Raw genomic sequence first — 19,554 nt, 5'->3', positions numbered from 1 at the left:
TGTCATAATTTAATGTTGTAACATAACTTGTACCTGTTTTTACAACAGTGATTGACCATAGTGCTTTGTTTTGAAACTTTAAGTGACCATTAAATAATTTTGACAACTGAAAGCTTTCAGAAAAGAGAACATTATTGAAAAATCGGAAAAGTTTTCAGATGCATTAGACCACATTATCTAAAGGATAAATTGCTATTGTGCATTGTACAATACTGATATTAAATCCAGATCTGATTGTGTGAAATGTCCCCATTTCTTTGATTTTTCTTCTTTTAGGTTCCCTTGAACCATCTGTTTAGGTGTGTTCTGATTCTGATCAGGACGGTTTGTTGACATATTTGTTCAGTAGAATGTTATTACGTATATTTGGTGTCCACCAAACCACTAATGGATTCTGCTCAGCAGAGTTTGTTGACACAGCTGACAAGGGAACTGAGCTTCTTTTTTTAATAGCTTTTAAGAGGATAATGTTTTTTTAAGTAGATAATCAAATCATGTTTGTTTATTTTGGCAGATTTATTAGCTTTTCAAAGATATCTAAATAGTATTATAGGATTGGTGAGTTCTGTTTATGGTGGATACTGGGTAAGTGGATTGGGCATATGGCAGAATGTGAAAGGTATGGGGTGTAATGGAGTTTTGGGGCAGTGAAGGAGCAATGGGCATAAGCGGGTATGGGGCTCAGAGGGGGATATGGGGGTGACAGGTGGGGGTGCCTCATAATCATCTCCAGAACCACTTTCTCAGTGACTGGAGGTGGGCCAATGATTCCTGGAGCGGGCGGCACTGGAAGATTTACTCCAGGGACACTACCCACTGCACCACAAGAATTTATGGGTCGAATTAAGGAATAGTAAATAAAGCAAGACTTTGATACAGGCCATTCAGAATGATTTACTTGGGTGGAGAGTGGGGCAGATGTATAAGTACCAAGATCAGGAAAGTTTTTAACACAATGTGGTTATAATGGAAGAGTTTAATTTTTAATGTGGAAGAGAAGTAACAGAAACAGTATTAAAGGCAATAACAGTTGAGAATGCATTCAGGATAGTTTCCTCAATCAGATAGATTTTTGACTTTTGAGTGCCTATTCCAGCTCTAGAGTAGTCAGAACAGGAGGAGCCTAGTCAGCCCATCCAGTCTGGTTGCTCTTTAGAAGAGCAATCCAGTTTGTCCCACTCCCCTGTACTGTCCCCAAATCCCTTTGGGTTTTCTCCTTTGAATATTTATCCAATTTCCTTTTGATATCTGTACCCATAACCCTGTCAGGCAGTGCATTTCAAATGCTGAACATTCGTTATGTGAAAATGTGTCTGCTTATGTCAGAGGTGATGATGATGAGGCGGTCACAGTTTTCAAGGCCAATACCTCATCTGCATGAGCTGGCAAGCTATGTGTGACCATATGGGCGATTGGATTATGCTGGCCAATAATGCCCCCTCGAACCTCTCCCATCCTCCACCCCCACCCCAGGCGGGGTGAGATAGGTGAAGGGAAGTTCCAGAATAGTAGTGGACTAGATTATGTTTGGGCACAAATAACCACTTGTAAGGGCGGTCCGAAAAATGTTAACACCCAGGTTTAATTTGGGTTTACGCACATTTGCAAATTCTTGATTTGGTTAAAATAGGTAGAAGTATTTTCTCTGCCCCACTATACTGACACAGGCTTGATTTTAACTCTTTGTAAGCAAATGTCCATTTGGTTTTGATTCTTGTTTAATATTGTGCATTCCCACAAATATAAATAGGAGCTAGGAAACTAGAAACTAGGAGCAGGGTTAGGCCATTCAGCCTTTCGATTCTGCTCTGCCGTTCAACATGATCATTGCTGATCCTCTATTTCAATATCGTACTCCAGCGCTCTCTTCATACACCTTGACACCCTTAGGCCGGAATTTCATGCCAAGGTCCCTCTGGCATTGAACTACCATCACGGGTTTCTCGGTGGTGAGGGGTGCATTCAACGGGAAGCCCAATTGACAATGGCGGGACCAGAAGATCCCACTGCTAGCCAATGGTGGGTTGCTTCGCAGCGGGTTGCATGGTAAATCCCTCCCCTTAGAGTTTAGAAATCTATTTCTTTCTTAAGTGACTTTCTTTGACTCTGGGGTTCAAGAAAATATGCATATTCCATATCTTCATCGTTGTCTTTCTCCAGAAATGGCTTCAAGAGTTGTGCAAAAAAAATGACTGGGTGCATGAGAATTCCCCAATTATCTGGCGAGAACTTGTGGACCGTGGAGGAAAGGGATTACTGTTGGGTGGATACAACGACTTTATGGAGTATGCACAGGTAAGATTTATAAATGTTCTGATGTTTCAATTCCATTTGCAAGTTGAAATGTGCTGGAAACTGTAATGATTTGTTTTGTCTGAGGTTTTTCTGAATTCCAACTCAATGTATAAGTTTCTGGATGAAACGACTGTGGTTGGTCATATCTCAAACGACGACGATTCAGACTATAAAAGGGAGATAGATCACTTGGTTGCATGGTGCACCGAAAACATCATCTCTCTAAATGTTGGAAAGATGAAGGAACTGATCATCGACTTCAGGAAGCGTAACACGACCCCTCCCCCCCCCCCCCCCCCCCCCCCCCCCGTCCCGTCCCGTCCCGTCCCGTCCTGTCCCGTCCGCATCAAAGCTCCGAAGTGGAGATGGTCGATAGCTTTAAGTTCCTGGGGGTCACCATCACCAACATTCTGTCCTGTTCCACTCACGTTGATGCAACACTCAAGAAAGCCTAACAATGTTTCTACTTCCATTGGAAGCTAAAGAAATTTGGCATGTCTTCATTGATTCTCAGAAACTTCTACAGATGTGAGATAGAGAGCATCCTATATGGCTGCATCACAGCCTGGCATGGCAACTGCTCGACCCAAGATCGCAAGAAACTGCAGAGTGTGGTGAACTCAGCCCAACGCATCACACAAACTTGCCACACCTCCCGCTGCCTCAGGAAGGCAGACAGCATTATCAGAGACCCTTCCCACCCAGGCTTTGCCGTCTTCCAAACTCTTCCATCAGGCAGAAGATACAGAAGTCTGAAGACCCGCACATCCAGACATAGGAAAAGCTTCTTCCCCACAGCTACTGGACTCCTCAACAACTTTCCCTCAGACTGTTCCCTGTAAGAACACTATTCACGATGCCCTATGCTGCTCTTACTCATGTATTTGTTTTGTTTGGCCCCTTGTTCCACACTGTAACCAATCACTGTCGATGTACCATTTGACAATGTACTCTGTCGATTATTCTTTTTTTGTCTACTACGTAAGTACTGTGTATGTTCCCTTGACCACAGAAAAATACTTTTCACTGTACTTCGATACATAGAACATAGAACAGTACAGCACAGAACAGGCCCTTCGGCCCTCGTGTGACAAATCAAATCAAATAATTGGGCAGCACGGTAGCATGGTGGTTAGCATAAATGCTTCACAGCTCCAGGGTCCCAGGTTCGATTCCCGGCTGGGTCACTGTCTGTGCGGAGTCTGCACGTCCTCCCCGTGTGTGCGTGGGTTTCCTCCGGGTGCTCCGGTTTCCTCCCACAGTCCAAAGATGTGCGGGTTAGGTGGATTGGCCATGCTAAATTGCCCTTAGTGTCCTAAAAAATAAGGTGGGGGGGGGCGTTTGTTGGGTTACTGGTATAGGGTGGATACGTTGACTTGAGTAGGGTGATCATTGCTTGGCACAACATCGAGGGCCGAAGGGCCTGTTCTGTGCTGTACTGTTCTATGTTCTATGTTCTATGTAAATCAAATATGAAGAGGCCACGTTTGATGTGGATTGTTGCAGACCTGGAAGACAAAGTCAGATCCGTCCCCTCTTATAATTTTGTAGGTTATGTGTCCTTGTGTGGGTTACAAACGGACAAAAAGGTGTGGGGAACGAACATATTGAGCAGTATTTTTGGGCCCCGCTGAGATGATGAACAGATTTGGACCCAGAAACACTGGCTCTGGCTAGCTTGCCACCAGCCATTTTACAGTAAGCAGGTTCGGGGCCAAGCAGAGCTATGAAGCAGGGAGCAGTTAACTTTGACAGAGTCATCCAAATTCAAAATGTTCCATTCTCCATTCTCTCTCCACAGATGTTGTCAGAGCTGCTGAGAATGACCAGCATTTTAAGTTTTTGTTTCAGATTCCAGCATCTGCAGCAATTTGCTTTCATTTTAAGCTCACTAAGATGCCGGTTAACGACAGTTAAAGGAAGTTGACTGGGATTTTATTGTTCCTGTGGCAGGGGGGCATTCTAACTGCCTGGAGGCAGACACCCAGTTGCAGGGCTGGGAGCAAGTGTTCCAGACAGGCTTCCAGGCTCTCTTTGCCTGTCTGGCTGTGGATGCAGAAAAAGCCATCCCTAAAGAGGGCTTCCCTCTATTCAGCTATGATTATTTCCCAAGCACACTTCAAGATTTCCTCTTTTTGGCTTTTTGATGTTACATTTTTAATTTTAATCTCACTATAGTCACTACCCATATGGTTCCAAATAGTCTCATAAATGAATTGAAATAGCACTGTTGTAGTCCAGACTGTATTAATACCTTTGTCTCAGTGGGAGCACTCTTGCTTTTGCATCAGAATATCATGGGTTCAAACCCTATTCCAGAGACTTGAGCATTTGAATTTGTCAGAGGCAAAGCTGAGATCTTAAACAAAGGTGCTATCTACCATCTCGGGCAGACATGAGATACCTCATGGCACTGCTTTAAAGAAAAGCAGAAGAATTCTCCAAGTATTAGATAGATAGAGAAATACAGCACAGAAAAGGCCCTTTGGCCCACGATGTTGTGCCGAACTTTTGTCCTACGTTAATCATAGAATTTTGGACAATTTTTCATGGCCAATCCACCCAACCTGCACATCTTTGGACTGTGGGAGGAAACCGGAGTACCTGGAGGAAACCCACGCAGTTACGGGGAGGATGTGCAGACTCCACACAGACAGTGACCCAAGTCAAAATCGAACTTGGGACCCTGGAGCTGTGAAGCAATTGTGCTATTCACAATGCTACCGTGCTGCCCTTAAGAAGTTAATCTTAAGAATTCTACCCTAATCCACGTACCTATCCAATAGCCGCTTGAAGGTCCCTAACGTTTCTGACTCAACTACTTCCACAGGCAGTGCATTCCATGCCCCCACTACTCTCTGGGTAAAGAACCTACCTCTGACATCCCCTCTATATCTTCCACCATTTATCTTAAATTTATGTCCCCTTGTAATGGTGTGTTCCACCCGGGGAAAAAGTCTCTGACTGTCTACTCTATCTGTTCCCCTAATCATCTTATAAACCTCTATCAAGTCGCCCCTCATCCTTCTCCGTTCTAATGAGAAAAGGCCTAGCATGCTCAGCCTTTCCTCGTATGACCTACTCTCCATTCCAGGCAACATCCTGGTAAATCTCCTTTGCATCTTTTCCAAAGCTTCCACATCCTTCCTAAAATGAGGTGACCAGAACTGCACACAGTACTCCAAATGTGGCCTGACCAAGGTTTTGTACAGCTGCATCATCACCTCACGGCTCTTAAATTCAATCCCTCTGCTAATGAACGCTAGCACACCATAGGCCTTCTTCACAGCTCTATCCACTTGAGTGGCAACTTTCAAAGATCTATGAACATAGACCCCAAGATCTCTCTGCTCCTCCACATTGCCAAGAACCCTACCGTTAACCCTGTATTCCGCATTCCTATTTGTCCTTCCAAAATGGACAACCTCACACTTGTCAGGGTTAAACTCCATCTGCCACTTCTCAGTCCAGCTCTGCATTCTATCTATGTCTCTTTGAAGCCGACAACAGCCCTCCTCACTATCCACAACTCCACCAATCTTCGTATCATCTGCAAATTTACTGACCCACCCTTCAACTCCCTCATCCAAGTCGTTAATGAAAATCACAAACAGCAGAGGACCCAGAACTGATCCCTGCGGTACGCCACTGATAACTGGGCTCCAGGCTGAATATTTGCCATCCACCACCACTCTCTGTCTTCTATCGGTTAGCTAGTTTGTTATCCAACTGGCCAAATTTCCCACTATCCCATGCCTCCTTACTTTCTGCACAAGCCTACAATGGGGAACCTTATCAAATGCCTTACTAAAATCCATGTACACTACATCCACTGCTTTACCTTCATCCACATGCTTGGTCACCTCCTCAAAGAAGTCAATAAGACTTGTAAGGCAAGACCTACCCCTCACAAATCCGTGCTGACTATCCCTAATCAAGCAGTGCCTTTCCAGATGCTCAGAAATCCTATCCCTCAGTACCCTTTCCATTACTTTGCCTACCACCGAAGTAAGACAAACTGGCCTGTAATTCCCAGGGTTATCCCTATTCCCTTTTTTGAACAGGGGCATGACATTCGCCACTCTCCAATCCTCTGGTACCACCCCTGTTGACAGCGAGGACGAAAAGATCATTGCCAACGGCTCTGCAATTTCATTTCTTGCTTCCCATAGAATCCTTGGATATATCCCGTCAGGCCCGGGGGACTTGTCTATCCTCAAGTTTTTCAAAACGCGCAACACATCTTCCTTCCTGACAAGTATCTCCTCGAGCTTATCAGTCTGTTTCACACTGTCCTCTCCATCAATATGGCCCCTCTCGCTTGTAAATACTGAAGAAAAATACTTGTTCAAGACCTCTCCTATCTCTTCAGACTCAATACACAATCTCCCGCTACTGTCCTTGATCGGACCTACCCTCGCTCTAGTCATTCTCATATTTCTCACATGAGAGATATGTGAGAATTCTGGGCAATATTTATCCCTCCACCAGTCTTACTAAAACATTTTATCTGGCCATCATCACATTGTTATTCGTGTGAACTTGGCTCTGTGAAAATTGGCTGCCAAGTCCTCACATTATGGTGATGGTGTGTCACGGTTTACTCAGGGAGTCCAGCTTGCTGTGGCAACACACATTTTTACATAAATATTGCTGCCTGGGGCTATGGATAGTGATTGGCCAAGACTCCAACTTTTCAACACATGGCTGACCAGGAATCTCTTACCCTCTACCGTTGGCATGTATTGGAAGGATTTGCAGGTTGACACTCAACTACTTGGCCACATTGTGAACACATGAATACATTTTCCATGGTATAAAATCCTGGGGTGGGACTTGGGCCTTAGAATCTCTGGCTCAGAGACAAGAACGCCAACCACTGCACCACAAAGCCTTGAATATGCTAACATTAGAATCACTTAATTAACTGAGAAGTGCTCTCGGATGTCCTGAAGATACGAAAGGCAAGTTTTGTATTTCATTAAATAGGAAAGAAATTTCAGATATATATGTGAATGCACTTGTTATTAATACCATATTACAGGATTTCAACCCCAGAGAGTAGAAATGGAATCTCCCCATGAGTTATTTAGTTTCCAGTCTTACTGAATGTGCCATCTAGTGGCCATGTCACAAATCCCTGCAGCCAGTTCCCAATGTCGGTTAAGGACATTCTGCAGCCAGGTGGAATGCAATTTTTAATATTGCTGCATATGATTAAGAGAAAAGGGTGCGCAACATTAGAATGCATTAATATTGTGACACATGTTCTGACTTGAAATCAGAGGAAAAGTGTTAAATTAATTCATCGACTAAGTTACAAGCGTCCTCGCATATTACTTCATCAGACTCGATTATCATATCCTTCTACTCCTTACCTAGTTTTTCTTTAAATGCATCTATGCTATACTCTCAACATGCAACTCCATGTGGCAACAATTCCACATTCCCACCACTACTTGAGTAGAGGAGTTTCTTCCAAATTCTCAGTAACTATCTTAAATTTATGACCCATAGTTTTTCACTGCTTCACAAGTGAAAATCGCTCTGTCTACACTATCAAACCCTTTCATAATTTTAAACGCCACCTCTCAGTTTCCTCTATTTTACAGTAAGAAGTCTTACAACACCAGGTTAAAGTCCAACGGGTTTGCTTTGAAACGCTAGCTTTCAAAACAAATCTGTTGGACTTTAACCTGGTGTTGTAAGACTTCTTACTGTGCTCACCCAGTCCAACGCCGGCATCTCCACATCCTCTATTTTAGAGGAAGTAGCACCTACCTGTTTAGTCTATCCTACAATTACGGCCCCTCAGTCCTGGTATCACCCTTGTAAATTGTTTTTGCACCTTTTCCAGTGCCCCTACACTTTTATTCTAATGTGCTTTGAACAGTTCAGAATATTCTAAATGGCGTATACCAAGGTTCTTTATAAATTGAATGTAACCTTTCTGCCCCAATACTCTCTTTGTACTTTACATTGCTTTGCTGACCTGTTTGACACTTTTAATGATCTGAATCAGCACTTCTTAGATACCTTTGCATCTCTAGTCCATTTGAACTCGAGGAGTGGGGCACCCCCTTATTTTTGTTATCTCATTTATTTATTTGAAACAGATTAACCCATACATACTACCCATTCTGCAAATTTGATAATGTCCCCTTGTACTTTGTTGCAGTTATCCTCAGGAATAATATTTTGGAGTAATCATTGATATTGTGTTTTTCATTCAGAAGTTCAAATTGTTTTTCTAAATGGTGAACAACAATGATCCCAGCAGTGAACCTTGTGGAACACCACCTCACGCCTTCTGAGCAATACCTATAACCCTTACTCTCTGCTTACTGTTTTGTTTAGCCAGCATTGTCCATTGCTGTTGTTCACCAAATTCCTATAGTACAGAATAATAATAATCTTTATTGTCACAAGTAGGCTTACATTAACACGGCAATGAAGTTACTGTGAAAAGCCCCTAGTCGCCACATTCCGGTGCCTGTTCGGGTACACTGAGGAAGAATTCAGAATGCCCAAATTACCTAACAACACGTCTTTCGGGACTTGTGGGAGGAAGCCAGAGCACCAGGAGGAAACCCACGCCGACATGGGGAGATCGTGCAGACTCCACACAGACAGTGACCCAAGCCGGCAATCGAACCTATGACCCTGGAGCTGTGAAGCAACAGTGCTACCCACTGTGCTGCCAAGGAGGCTATTCAGCCCATCAAGTCGCCAAAACAGTTCTCCATCCTGGCCCAATCCCTGCCCCATCCCATAACCCCACCTAACCTTTGGACACAAAGGGGCAATTTATCATGGCCAATCCACCTAACCTGAATATCTTTGGACTGTGGGAGGAAACCATAGAACCTGGACGAAACGCAGACAGACACTGGGAGAGCGTGCAAACTCCACACAAACATCACCTGAGGTCAGAATCGAACCCGGGTCCCTGGCGCTATGAGGCAGCAGTGCTAACCACTGTGCCACCGTGCTGCCCATTTTTGTTGTCCATTCTTCTAATTATCCCTGACTCCACATGTTGTAAGTTTAAACATGAGTCTACTGTGTGGTACCTTGTTGAAGGCATCGTTTGAAAGTTAATTGGCGGGATTCTCATTTTCTGAGACTAAGTGACGCTGATGCAGATTTTGTGGACTTTCACGACAGCAATTCAGGCGCTGCACCTGGAACGATTCTGCTACTTTTGAGGGGTTAACACCGGCGCCATGTGGAACACCATCGATTCCAATGAGAAGCAGGGATAGGTTAGCCGGTTTCGCAATTGACATAGGAGGCTGGCACGCTGAAGCTGCATATCCGCATTTCACACCCCCACACACACCATCCCAGCCACAAGATGGCAGCAAGACGCGCGGCCCCACGTTTCACAGATGCAGAGCTCAAGATCCTCCTGAACGCTGTGGAGGAGTGGCAGATGACTCTGTAACCTGGACATGGAAGGAGACTGCCAGCTGCCACTATTCGACATGCCTGGGCGCGTGTGGCAGAGGCGGTCAGCGCTGTGGGTAAGACTGGCCAGCAGTGCCAAAGAAACTGCACGACCTCCTCAGGGCGGCCAGGAAGAGTAGGCAGCACTATCACTGGTACTAACCCCCATCCCACATATCCATAATCCTATCCCCCAAACCCGGAGGGCATCCAAACCCCCACCCTGCACCAGATACCAGCACCCATACCAGCTGCCTGGCTACTGAGGTCACCAGTCGGATTGTCTAACACTGTTGTTTTCTGTTTCCCCCCCCCTCTCAAGACAGGAGGGGGATCGCCAGACCTTCGTGTTCTAACCGTGGCAGAGCAGATGGCCCTGCATGTGGTCGGCTGCCTGGAGGAAGGGGAAGTTGCCGGGGTGGAGCTCGGCCGTGGGTGAGGAAGTGAGACCCTGCTTGGTTGCGGTTCTCCATGACACGTGTGTCAATTCCCCCCCCCCCCCTCACCACCACCCCAAAACCACCCTCACCCCCCCACCAACCTCATCCCCCCCCCCACCACCCTAACCCCCAGTACCCTCATCTCCACACCACCTTCACCCTCACACCACCCTCGCCCTACACCAACCCACCGCCTCACCCTAAACCATGCTCACCACCACCCCCCCAAGGCCCGAGGTCTAACCATGCATCTTGTCTTGTGTCTTGCAGGAGCTGCTGGAGATGGGGTGGGTCCATCTGATGTCCCCAGCCCCCAACCAGAGCTACAGCACCCCCCCCCCCCCCCCCCCAAATGAGCCGAGCATTGGCGAGGGCAGTTCAGACTGCAGCCCTCTGCCTGGGACACACGACACCCCGGGGCTCGAGTCGGAAGATGACACTGACTTACCCTCACAGCTGTCTCCTACACCCTTCACCATTCCAGAGACACTCACCTTGGTTGGGCACTTCAGTGAAGAGGCTCCTGGGACACTCTCTGGTGTGCACCACACATCTGACCACAGCAGGTGGAGGTAGGAATACCCGAGGGGGCAAACGGTTGGAGGGCAGGCCAACCCTAGGAACTAGCTGCCGTCCAGAAGGGTTTCAGACTTCTAGAACTGACACTTCCATTGATTGTGGAGATGCAGTCGCATGAGGGGTTCTCAGTGAGCATCCAGCACTTGCAGGTGCAGTTGCAGGCATCCACCCGCTTGCAGGAGCAAGAGGTGGTGCCAACGATACGTGCCACTGGGCCAACACCGCACGGGTGGCATCTGTGGTGGAGGCATTGGAGCGATGGTTTTGGCAATAGATCAGCATGTCCAAGGCCTGAGGCATTCTGTGCAGGCGCTGGCTGAGGCCCAGGACTGGGTTGCCGACTCACAGGTAGCCATGTGCCACAAAATCATAGCGGCACTCCTGAGCATAGCCCAATCACAGCAGGCCAGCGTTAGGAACATCAGCAGCATTGCCCAGTCGCTGGTTGACAGGGCACAGGCACAGAGGGAGATGGCCCAGTCCCAGAGGGAGATGGTGTAGTCACTGACTGTTGTGACACAAACTCAGAAGGTGATGGAACAGTTAATGGGTGAAGTGGCACAGTCTGAGATGGAGATGGTCCACTCCCTGTGCTCCTTGGCTGCGAGCATGCAGGCCCTGGATGAAACCAGAGCAGGCCTCCAGGACTGGCAACGGCAGGTGGCGGGGATAGCTCTGCTCGTATCTCGGTCCCATGTAGTAGCCTGGGGCCCATGGGAGGAAAGGAGGAAGAGATGGTGGGGCCCATGCCGGTGACTCCCACAGGGGAGGTGCCGGAACACCGCAGCGTCTCGGACAACCCCCCCCCACACCCCCACTCCACCTGTCTGTGGTAGTCACCACTGTTGTATTGTGTATACTGCATATGAGGGTATTACGGTAAGGCCCATGTACTACAGGTACAGCGGTAGATCCCTACCTGCTGGCTCCGCCCAGTAGGCGGAGTATAAATGTGTGGGCTCTCCGAGCTGCAGCCATTTCGGCAGCAGCTGCGGGAGGCTCCACGTCTCTGTAATAAAACCTCGATTACTCTCTACTCTTATCTCGCCGTAATTGATAGTGCATCAATTTATTACGCAGAGATTTTACAACGATGGTACTCCGCATCAAGCCTGATCACCTGCAGCTGCACCCTCAAGCAGACAACGCCAAGTCGGCCTTCACACATTGGCTAGTTTGCTTCAAAGCATACATCGGATCTGCGACTGAACCACCCTCAGAGGCACAGATGCTCCAGGTCCTGTATACGCGGCTGAGCTCAGACATCTCCCTTCATCCGGGACGTGCCGACCTACGCTGAGGCCATGGTGCTACTGAAGGAGAACTACACACAACAGACCAACAAAATCTACGCCAGGCATCTCCTCTCCACGTGGCATCAACTCCCCGGTGAGTCTGTGGAAGATTTCTGGCGTGCCCTGCAACTCCTAGTGAGAGACTGTTATTTCCAGGCCGTTTCGGCCGCTGAACATTCTGACCTGCTACTTAGAGACACGTTCGTTACAGGCATAAGGTCGGCCTACATCCGCCAGCGACTCTTAGAAGGGGCTACCCTCGACCTTGCGGCGACCAAGAAACTAGCGCTCTCGCTCACAGTCGCCTCACGCAATATACAGGCGTATGCCCCCGACTGCACGGCCCACCCCTCCTGGACATCGTGGACCCCGCCAGCGAACACCCTACTATGCACCCCAGCAGCGACCTCCCCCAGCCAACCCCAGGCCTACGTCGCTCGGCAACCAAACAACCCCGGGCGACCCAAGTGCTACTTCTGCAGACAGTCAAAACACCCCCGACAACGCTGCACAGCAAGGAGTGCGGTAAGAAAGGACATTTTTGCTGCTGTGTGCCAGGCCCACTTGGTCGACGCGGTTGCCCCGGCACCCCCCATGTGCGGCCCGTGGGCGCCGCCAGCTTGCTCCCTTCACACCACGTGCGGCCCGTAGGCGCCGCCATCATCCCCACCTCAGGACCCCTGCTTGTCGGACACCTCATCGGGCCACTCATCGCCTGCGACCACTGCCGACCAGCCACGTCTGGCATCCGTCACGATTGACCAGCCACGACCGCACAACCTCGCGACCGCGTCGATGACAGTGAAGGTCGATGGGCACAAGGTTTCCTGCCTTCTGGACTCCGGGAGCACTGAGAGCTTCATCCACCCCGACACAGTAAGGCGCTGCTCCCTCACGGTCCACCCCACCAACCAGAGAATCTCCCTGGCCTCCGGATCCCACTCTGTGGCAATCTGGGGATACTGCACCACCACCCTCACCATCCAGGGCGTAGAGTTCAGTGGCTTCTGGCTCTACGTCCTCCCTAACCTCTGCGCTGCCTTGCTACTTGGCCTGGACTTCCAATGCAACCTCCAGAGTCTAACCCTGAAATTTGGCGGGCCACTACCACCAGTGTATGTGGCCTCATGACCCTTAAGGCCAACCCACCTTCCCTGTTTGCGAACCTCACCCCGGATTGCAAACCCGTCACCATCAGGAGCAGACGGTACAGTGCCCAGGACAGGACCTTCATCAGGCCTGAAGTCCAGCGGCTGCAGCGGGAAGGTATTATCAAGGCCAGCAATAGCCCCTGGAGAGCCCAAGTGGTAGTGGTGGAGAAAAACAGGATAGTCGTTAACTACAGTTAGACCATCAATCGGTACACGCAGCTCAACACGTACCCCCTCCCTCGCATATCTGATATGGTCAATCAGATTGCACAGTACCGGGTCTTCTCGACAGTGGACCTGAAATCTGCCTACCACCAGCTCCCCATTCGCAAGGCGGACCGCCAGTACATCGCGTTTGAAGCAGACAGCCGCCTTTACCATTTCCTCAGGGTTCCCTTCGGCGTCACTAACGGGGTCTCGGTCTTCCAACGGGAGATGAACCGAATGGTTGACCAGTTTGGAATGCAGGCCACTTTCCTGTACCTGGATAACGTCGCCATCTGCGGCCACAACCAGCAGAACCACGACGCTAACCTTTCGAAATTCCTCCACACCGTTAAACTCCTCAACCTCACTTACAACAAGGAGAAGTGCGTGTTCAGCATGGACCGATTAGCCATCCTCGGCTATGTGGTCCAGAACGGAGTTCTAGGGCCCGACCCCGATCGCATGTGCCCCCTCGTGGAACTCCCCCTCTCCCACTGCCCCAAGGCCCTGAAACGATGCCTTGGGTTCTTTTTGTATTATGCCCAATGGGCCCCGAACTATGCGGACGAGGCCCGCCCACTCATTCACTCCACCATTTTCCGACTGACGGCCGAGGCTCACCAGGCCTTCAACCGTATCAAGGCCAACATCGCCAAGGCCGTGATGCACGCGGTCGACGAGACGCTGTCCTTCCAGGTCGAGAGCGATGCATCAGACGTTGCTCTTGCCACCACCCTCAACCAGGCAATCAAGCCCGTGGCATTCTTCTCCCGCACCCTCCATGCCTCCGAAATTCGGCACTCCTCTGTTGAAAAGGAGGCCCAAGCCATCGTTGAAGCTGTGCGGCATTGGAGGCATTACCTGGCTGCCTGGAGATTCACCATCCTCACTGACCAACGGTCGGTATCTTTCATGTTCAACAACACATAGCGGGGCAAGATCAAAAACTATAAAATTTTGAGGTGGAGGATCGAGCTCTCCACCTACAACTACGAGATTTTGTATCGCTCCGATAAGCTCAACGAGCCCCCCGATGCCCTATCCCGAGGTACATATGCCAGCGCACAAGTGGACCAACTCTGGACTCTGCACGACAACCTCGTGTCACCCGGGGGTCACACGTTATTACCATTTCATCAAGGTTCGCAATCTGCCCTACTCCATCGAGGAAGTCAGGGCTATCACCAGAGACTGCCAGGTCTGTGCAGAGTGCAAACCGCACTTCTACCGGCCAGACCGTGCACGCCTGGTTAAGGCCTCCCGCCCCTTTGAACGCCTCAGCGTGGACTTCAAAGGGCCCCTCCCCTGCATCGACTGTAACACATACTTCCTCAGTGTGGTCGATGAGTATTCCAGATTCCCCTTCGCCATCCCATGCCCCGACATGTCGTCTGCCACAGTCATCAAAGCCCTCATCACCATCTTCGTTCTGTTCGGCTTCCCCGCCTACGTCCACAGCGACAGGGGATCCTCATTCATGAGCGATGAGCTGCGTCAGTTCCTGCTAAACAGGGGCATTGCCCTGAGCAGGACGATCAGCTGTAACCCCCGGGGAAACGGACAGATGGAGAGGGAGAATGGGACGGTCTGGAGGGCCGTCCAGCTGGACTTACAGTCCAGAAATCACCCGGCCTCCCACTGGCAGGAGGTCCTTCCCGACGCCCTGCACTCCATTTGGTCGCTCCTATGCACCGCGACTAATGAAACACCCCATGAACGTCTCTTTGCCTTCCCTCGCAAGTCCATCTCCGGGGTGTCGCTCCCGACTTGGCTCGCAGCTCCAGGACCCGTACTCCTCCGTAAACATGTACGACTCCACAAGGCGCACCAGTTGGTTGAGAGGGTACAGCTACTTCACGCCAACCCACAGTACGCCTATGTAGCGTACCCCGACGGCCACCAAGATACTGTCTCCCTCAGGGACCTGGCACCAGCTGGTTCCCCACACCATTGCTGGTTGAATTTGAATATCCATTGTCTGCGGGGGGTGAAACGCAGACATGTTAGCATGGGTACTCCTGTGCCCACCCGCGCCCAATGGGCTACACGGTGATCTCTGCCCCCTCATGTTCCCCGCCCCCAACATCTCCGCACCCTTGGCCCCTTAATTGCCAGGCACTGTGGCGACCTCTGGCCCTGGCGCCTGCCCCTGCTACCAGGGGTACCGTCGGCTGGCATGCTTTTGCCAGCGGTATACTCCGTGGCCCCCACCCGGTGGCCTCGTGCAGTGTACTGTGGGCATTGCTCTTGGATGGGCCATTTGATGCCCCCTGGTGGGTGGCGGCCGGGTGGGGAGGGGTATGGTGGAGGGTTGTGTGCAGGGATGGGAGCACCCATACGTGGTGTCACCCTGCAGAACCAGGGGCAAAGGTGGGTGTTAGTGGGGTGTGCAGCAAGATGGTTGCCTTTCAGGCAGTGGGAATGGCAGTCCGTGACTAGACACTGCCCCAGCTCTTTGGGGGGGTCACCCCAGCCACTGGGCCCATTCCCCCATCTCCCCCCCTACCCTGGCCCTGGCAGGGCCCCTCCACCCAATCCAACCCATCTAGTGTCCAGCCCAGCAGTCCATGGTTGCGCTTCTTTGATTCCCGGCTGGGTCACTGTCTGTGTGGAGTCTGCACGTCCTCCCCGTGTGTGCGTGGGTTTCCTCCGGGTGCTCTGGTTTCCTCCCACAGTCCAAAGATGTGCGGGTTAGGTGGATTGGCCATGTTAAATTGCCCGTAGTGTAAGGTTAATGGGGGGATTGTTGGGTTACGGGTATGCGGGTTACGTGGGTTTAAGTGGGGTGATCATGGCTCGGCACAACATTGAGGGCCGAAGGGCCTGTTCTGTGCTGTACTGTTCTATGTCTATGTCTATCTCTCTCCCTCATCAGCCACAACGCCGGTTTCATGGTTTTTAAAAGCACAAGTGAACTGCGCCGTCGGGAACTCAGCCCATCGGAGACGGAGAATTGTGGAGGCCCCGGAGAATACCGGGTCAGGTCAGCTAATGATATACCACCGGTGTTTCTTGTACATGCGTTCTGGAACGCATTGACACCACTGTCAAGGTGATGGTGATTTGCGATTTGGCATCATCGGTGCCCACTATGATTTTGGTGTCGGAACCTATTCATCGCCCAATTGCGTTTCTTGATTTTTGTGTCAGCCAAAGGAGAATCCCACCCCAAATATCTCCATTACCCTTGTCCACTTTTTCTGCTAGTTCTTCAAAACAAATTCAGCACAGATTTTTTTAAATTTAGAGTACCCAATTCCTTTTGTTTTCCAATTAAATGGCAATTTAGCGTGGCCAATCCACGTACCCTGCAGATCTTTGGGTTGTGGGGGCGAAACCCACTCAAACACGGGGGGGGAAAAAATTCAGCAAGGTTGACCAAGGTTGGCCTTCCCTTTTAACATCCGTATTGACTATTCTTTATTACATTTTTGGCTTCTGGTATATCTTTATATGACTTTGGCTGTGGGGTTAAAGTCGCACACTAAGACACTTCTACCACAAAGTTCTTATTGTCCTGGGCCATAACTCCTTCCAGTCATGAACGGCTTAATGTTTTCTTATATCATTCCTGTTTTAACAGTGCCAGAAAAACATTTATAGAAAGACTTGCATTTATATACTGCCGTACACATCACTCATGACATCTCTAATAACTTCACAGCAAATTGAGTACTTTTGAACTGTAGTGACTGTTTTATTGTAACAAAAGTAGCAACTAATTTACACAAAGTAAGGTCTCACTAGCTAATGACCAGTGATCTGAGGATGAGAGTGCTGCCCACTGAGCCAAAGTTGACACATTCTATTCCAAACTCATATTGGCAATTTTCATTGCCAAAAGTTTTAAATCTTCAGATATTCGGTATACATGACACGTTTTAACATCAGTATTAGTTGGAAAAAGATCTGAAAAACAGGTGTGAAGGCTAGGCAAGTGAATTATTCCTGCAGAAACTGATGTAAGGCAATTGCTGTGCTTGTTTCAACTTCAGGGTTATTATGGTTTTACTTCCGATACGATGACTACACTGATGTTAAAGATTGCAAGGGAGAACTTTATGTCTAACGAAAATGAGCGGGAGGAAGAAACATTCTACAAGAATCTGATGAAACCAATGCCGATCTGGGTTAGCGGGTAAGTGGAAATTGTTTTCTCTCATGGACATTACTATTACTCTATAAGGAAGCCTTGTAACGCAGTGGATATACCCGCTATCACTGGACCAGAAGCTCCAGCTTTGAGTCCAACATCAAGATCTGTTGGCCACAGAAGGAATGTTCAACACGGTTCAGTGGCTCATAATCAATTTGGGAATCCGTCCACCACTTCCCGCCACTATTCTCCAAAGAGTAAAAGAGTTGTGTTGGTGCAAAAAAACCAAGTACTCTGCCTGCTTCAGTACACTCTTCATAATTGTCAGCGTTTGGTCATATGATCATATGACAGCGTTTTGATAGTAACACTTGCTTCAAAATAACAAACTTGGAGGAAGGTGGAGTGAGCGCGGGAGTGGCTGCGTTTTCGCAAGCTCATCTTTTAATCCTTTTGATGGAACCATCAATTCACCAGACACGTGTTTCCGATATGAATCTAGGCTTTAATCAACTTACTTCAGAGCCAGCCTGTTACCTGTTGATGAACTCTCTGTGAACTGCAGGCTGACTCTGGACAAGGGTATTTATCCAGCAGCACTAGGGGGAGGAGTCATGGGCGGAGCCAAGCGTGAAGCCCTGTGCAAGCTCCTGAGCATTCCCAGAGCTACTCCCCCTAGTGGCCGGATAACACTACTGCGCTTACAATATACAGTGTGAATTTACCATGTTATATTCACCACACCTTTTTTTAAAACCCTGATGCACATTCTACAATGACTTATTTTTGGTGCATATGTCTTTCAGGGGCTGGTTTAGCACAGGGCTAACTAGCTGGCTATCAGAGCAGGCCAGCATCGCGTGTTCAATTCCCTTACCAGCCTCCCCGAACAGGCGCTGGAATGTGGCGACTAGGGGCTTTTCACAGTAACTTCATTTGAAGCCTACTTGTGACAATAAGAGATTTTCATTTCATTTCACGATTCCCCTGGAAGATCCTGGCTGGATTTTGGCAATGAGGAACCGAGTTAAGTCGAAAACCCTTCTTTTGATTGAAGCGGTCGAAGGGGGATGAGGTGGGGCCCAGCTTGCAGTGGCGGCTTTGCTACTGAGTGGGGCCTACGCCTTGGCGGTGATGTTGGTATTGCAATGATAGCCACCATTGTAAATTATGTTGTGGCTGATGGTCTTGGCTCACTTTGATGAACTGTGAAATATCCTTGAGAGAATAGTGGAAATGGAGAAGAGAATCCTGTTGCTCGATGGGGAAATCTCCCGGTGAGGACTCGTCTTCAGTCCTTGGAAATCCTGTTGCGTGATATGTCATTTATCCTGACTGATTCAGGGAGTTGGGGTCAGATGGGGAGTGTTTATGTGCCTGGTCCTTTGAGGAGAGCATGGAACAAGTTTCCGCCCAAATTTGAGAATTGACTGCACGTTTTGGTGATCTTGACTCAAAGGCAGGGTATTTGGAGTTTGACGGCGCAAATTATACCTGGTCTTTGAGGCTGGTATTGCGTTGCCTTGTCCTCGATGCTTATCGAGGGGAGTTGGAGGCGGCTGGACACAATGGGCCGTTGCCTTCCACAAGGGCCTAGGTTTCTTGTTGCCTGGGCATCGGGACGATGGCATGGCAGAAGTGAAGGCACTTCATTCAATGGAGTTTGAGAAGGATACTGAATGCTGCTTGATATCTGGTCATGACTGCATTTTTCAGACTTCATGGATGGTGTTATGCTGCAGTTCAGCAATAATCCTGAACTTTATTCACCCTTTTCAGGAAAAAGGGCAGTAAAATAAAATCAATAAACCACTGATTTATTTTACTGTCTTTTTTCCTTAAAAGGGTGTACGACATATGAACACAGAGGCAGTTATCGCCTGTTATCATGTTATGGCAAAAAACATATTGAGTTGGCAGTGTGAAATGAAGATTTTGCATTGTCTTGCCTTTTATTTCTCTTGTGCGCTGTAATCCTTATGTTGGTTAATCCTTGTTTGACTTACCTTCTTCAATATTCTCGTGGCTGCATGGTTAGTGGC

At 48.9% G+C, this 19,554-nt stretch overlaps 1 protein-coding gene across 4 annotated transcripts in view; it reads left to right on the top strand.

Moving 5' to 3' along the window:
- The window catches only part of mdh1b (malate dehydrogenase 1B, NAD (soluble)), a 68,425-nt gene that overhangs the window by 6,576 nt on the left and 42,295 nt on the right, over positions 1–19,554 (top strand). For all 4 annotated transcript variants that reach the window (XM_038787446.1, XM_038787448.1, XM_038787455.1 and 1 more), the window contains 2 exons: positions 2,161–2,295; positions 17,412–17,554. In XM_038787446.1, coding sequence (XP_038643374.1) covers positions 2,161–2,295; positions 17,412–17,554 — 278 coding nt within the window. The remainder of the gene's footprint in view (positions 1–2,160; positions 2,296–17,411; positions 17,555–19,554) is intronic.

Source organism: Scyliorhinus canicula, chromosome 2 (assembly GCF_902713615.1).
Source record: "Scyliorhinus canicula chromosome 2, sScyCan1.1, whole genome shotgun sequence".
Taxonomy (NCBI): Eukaryota; Metazoa; Chordata; class Chondrichthyes; order Carcharhiniformes; family Scyliorhinidae; genus Scyliorhinus; species Scyliorhinus canicula.
Note: the sequence above shows the minus strand (reverse complement) of the source record. Positions and strands in the feature narration are given on the sequence as shown.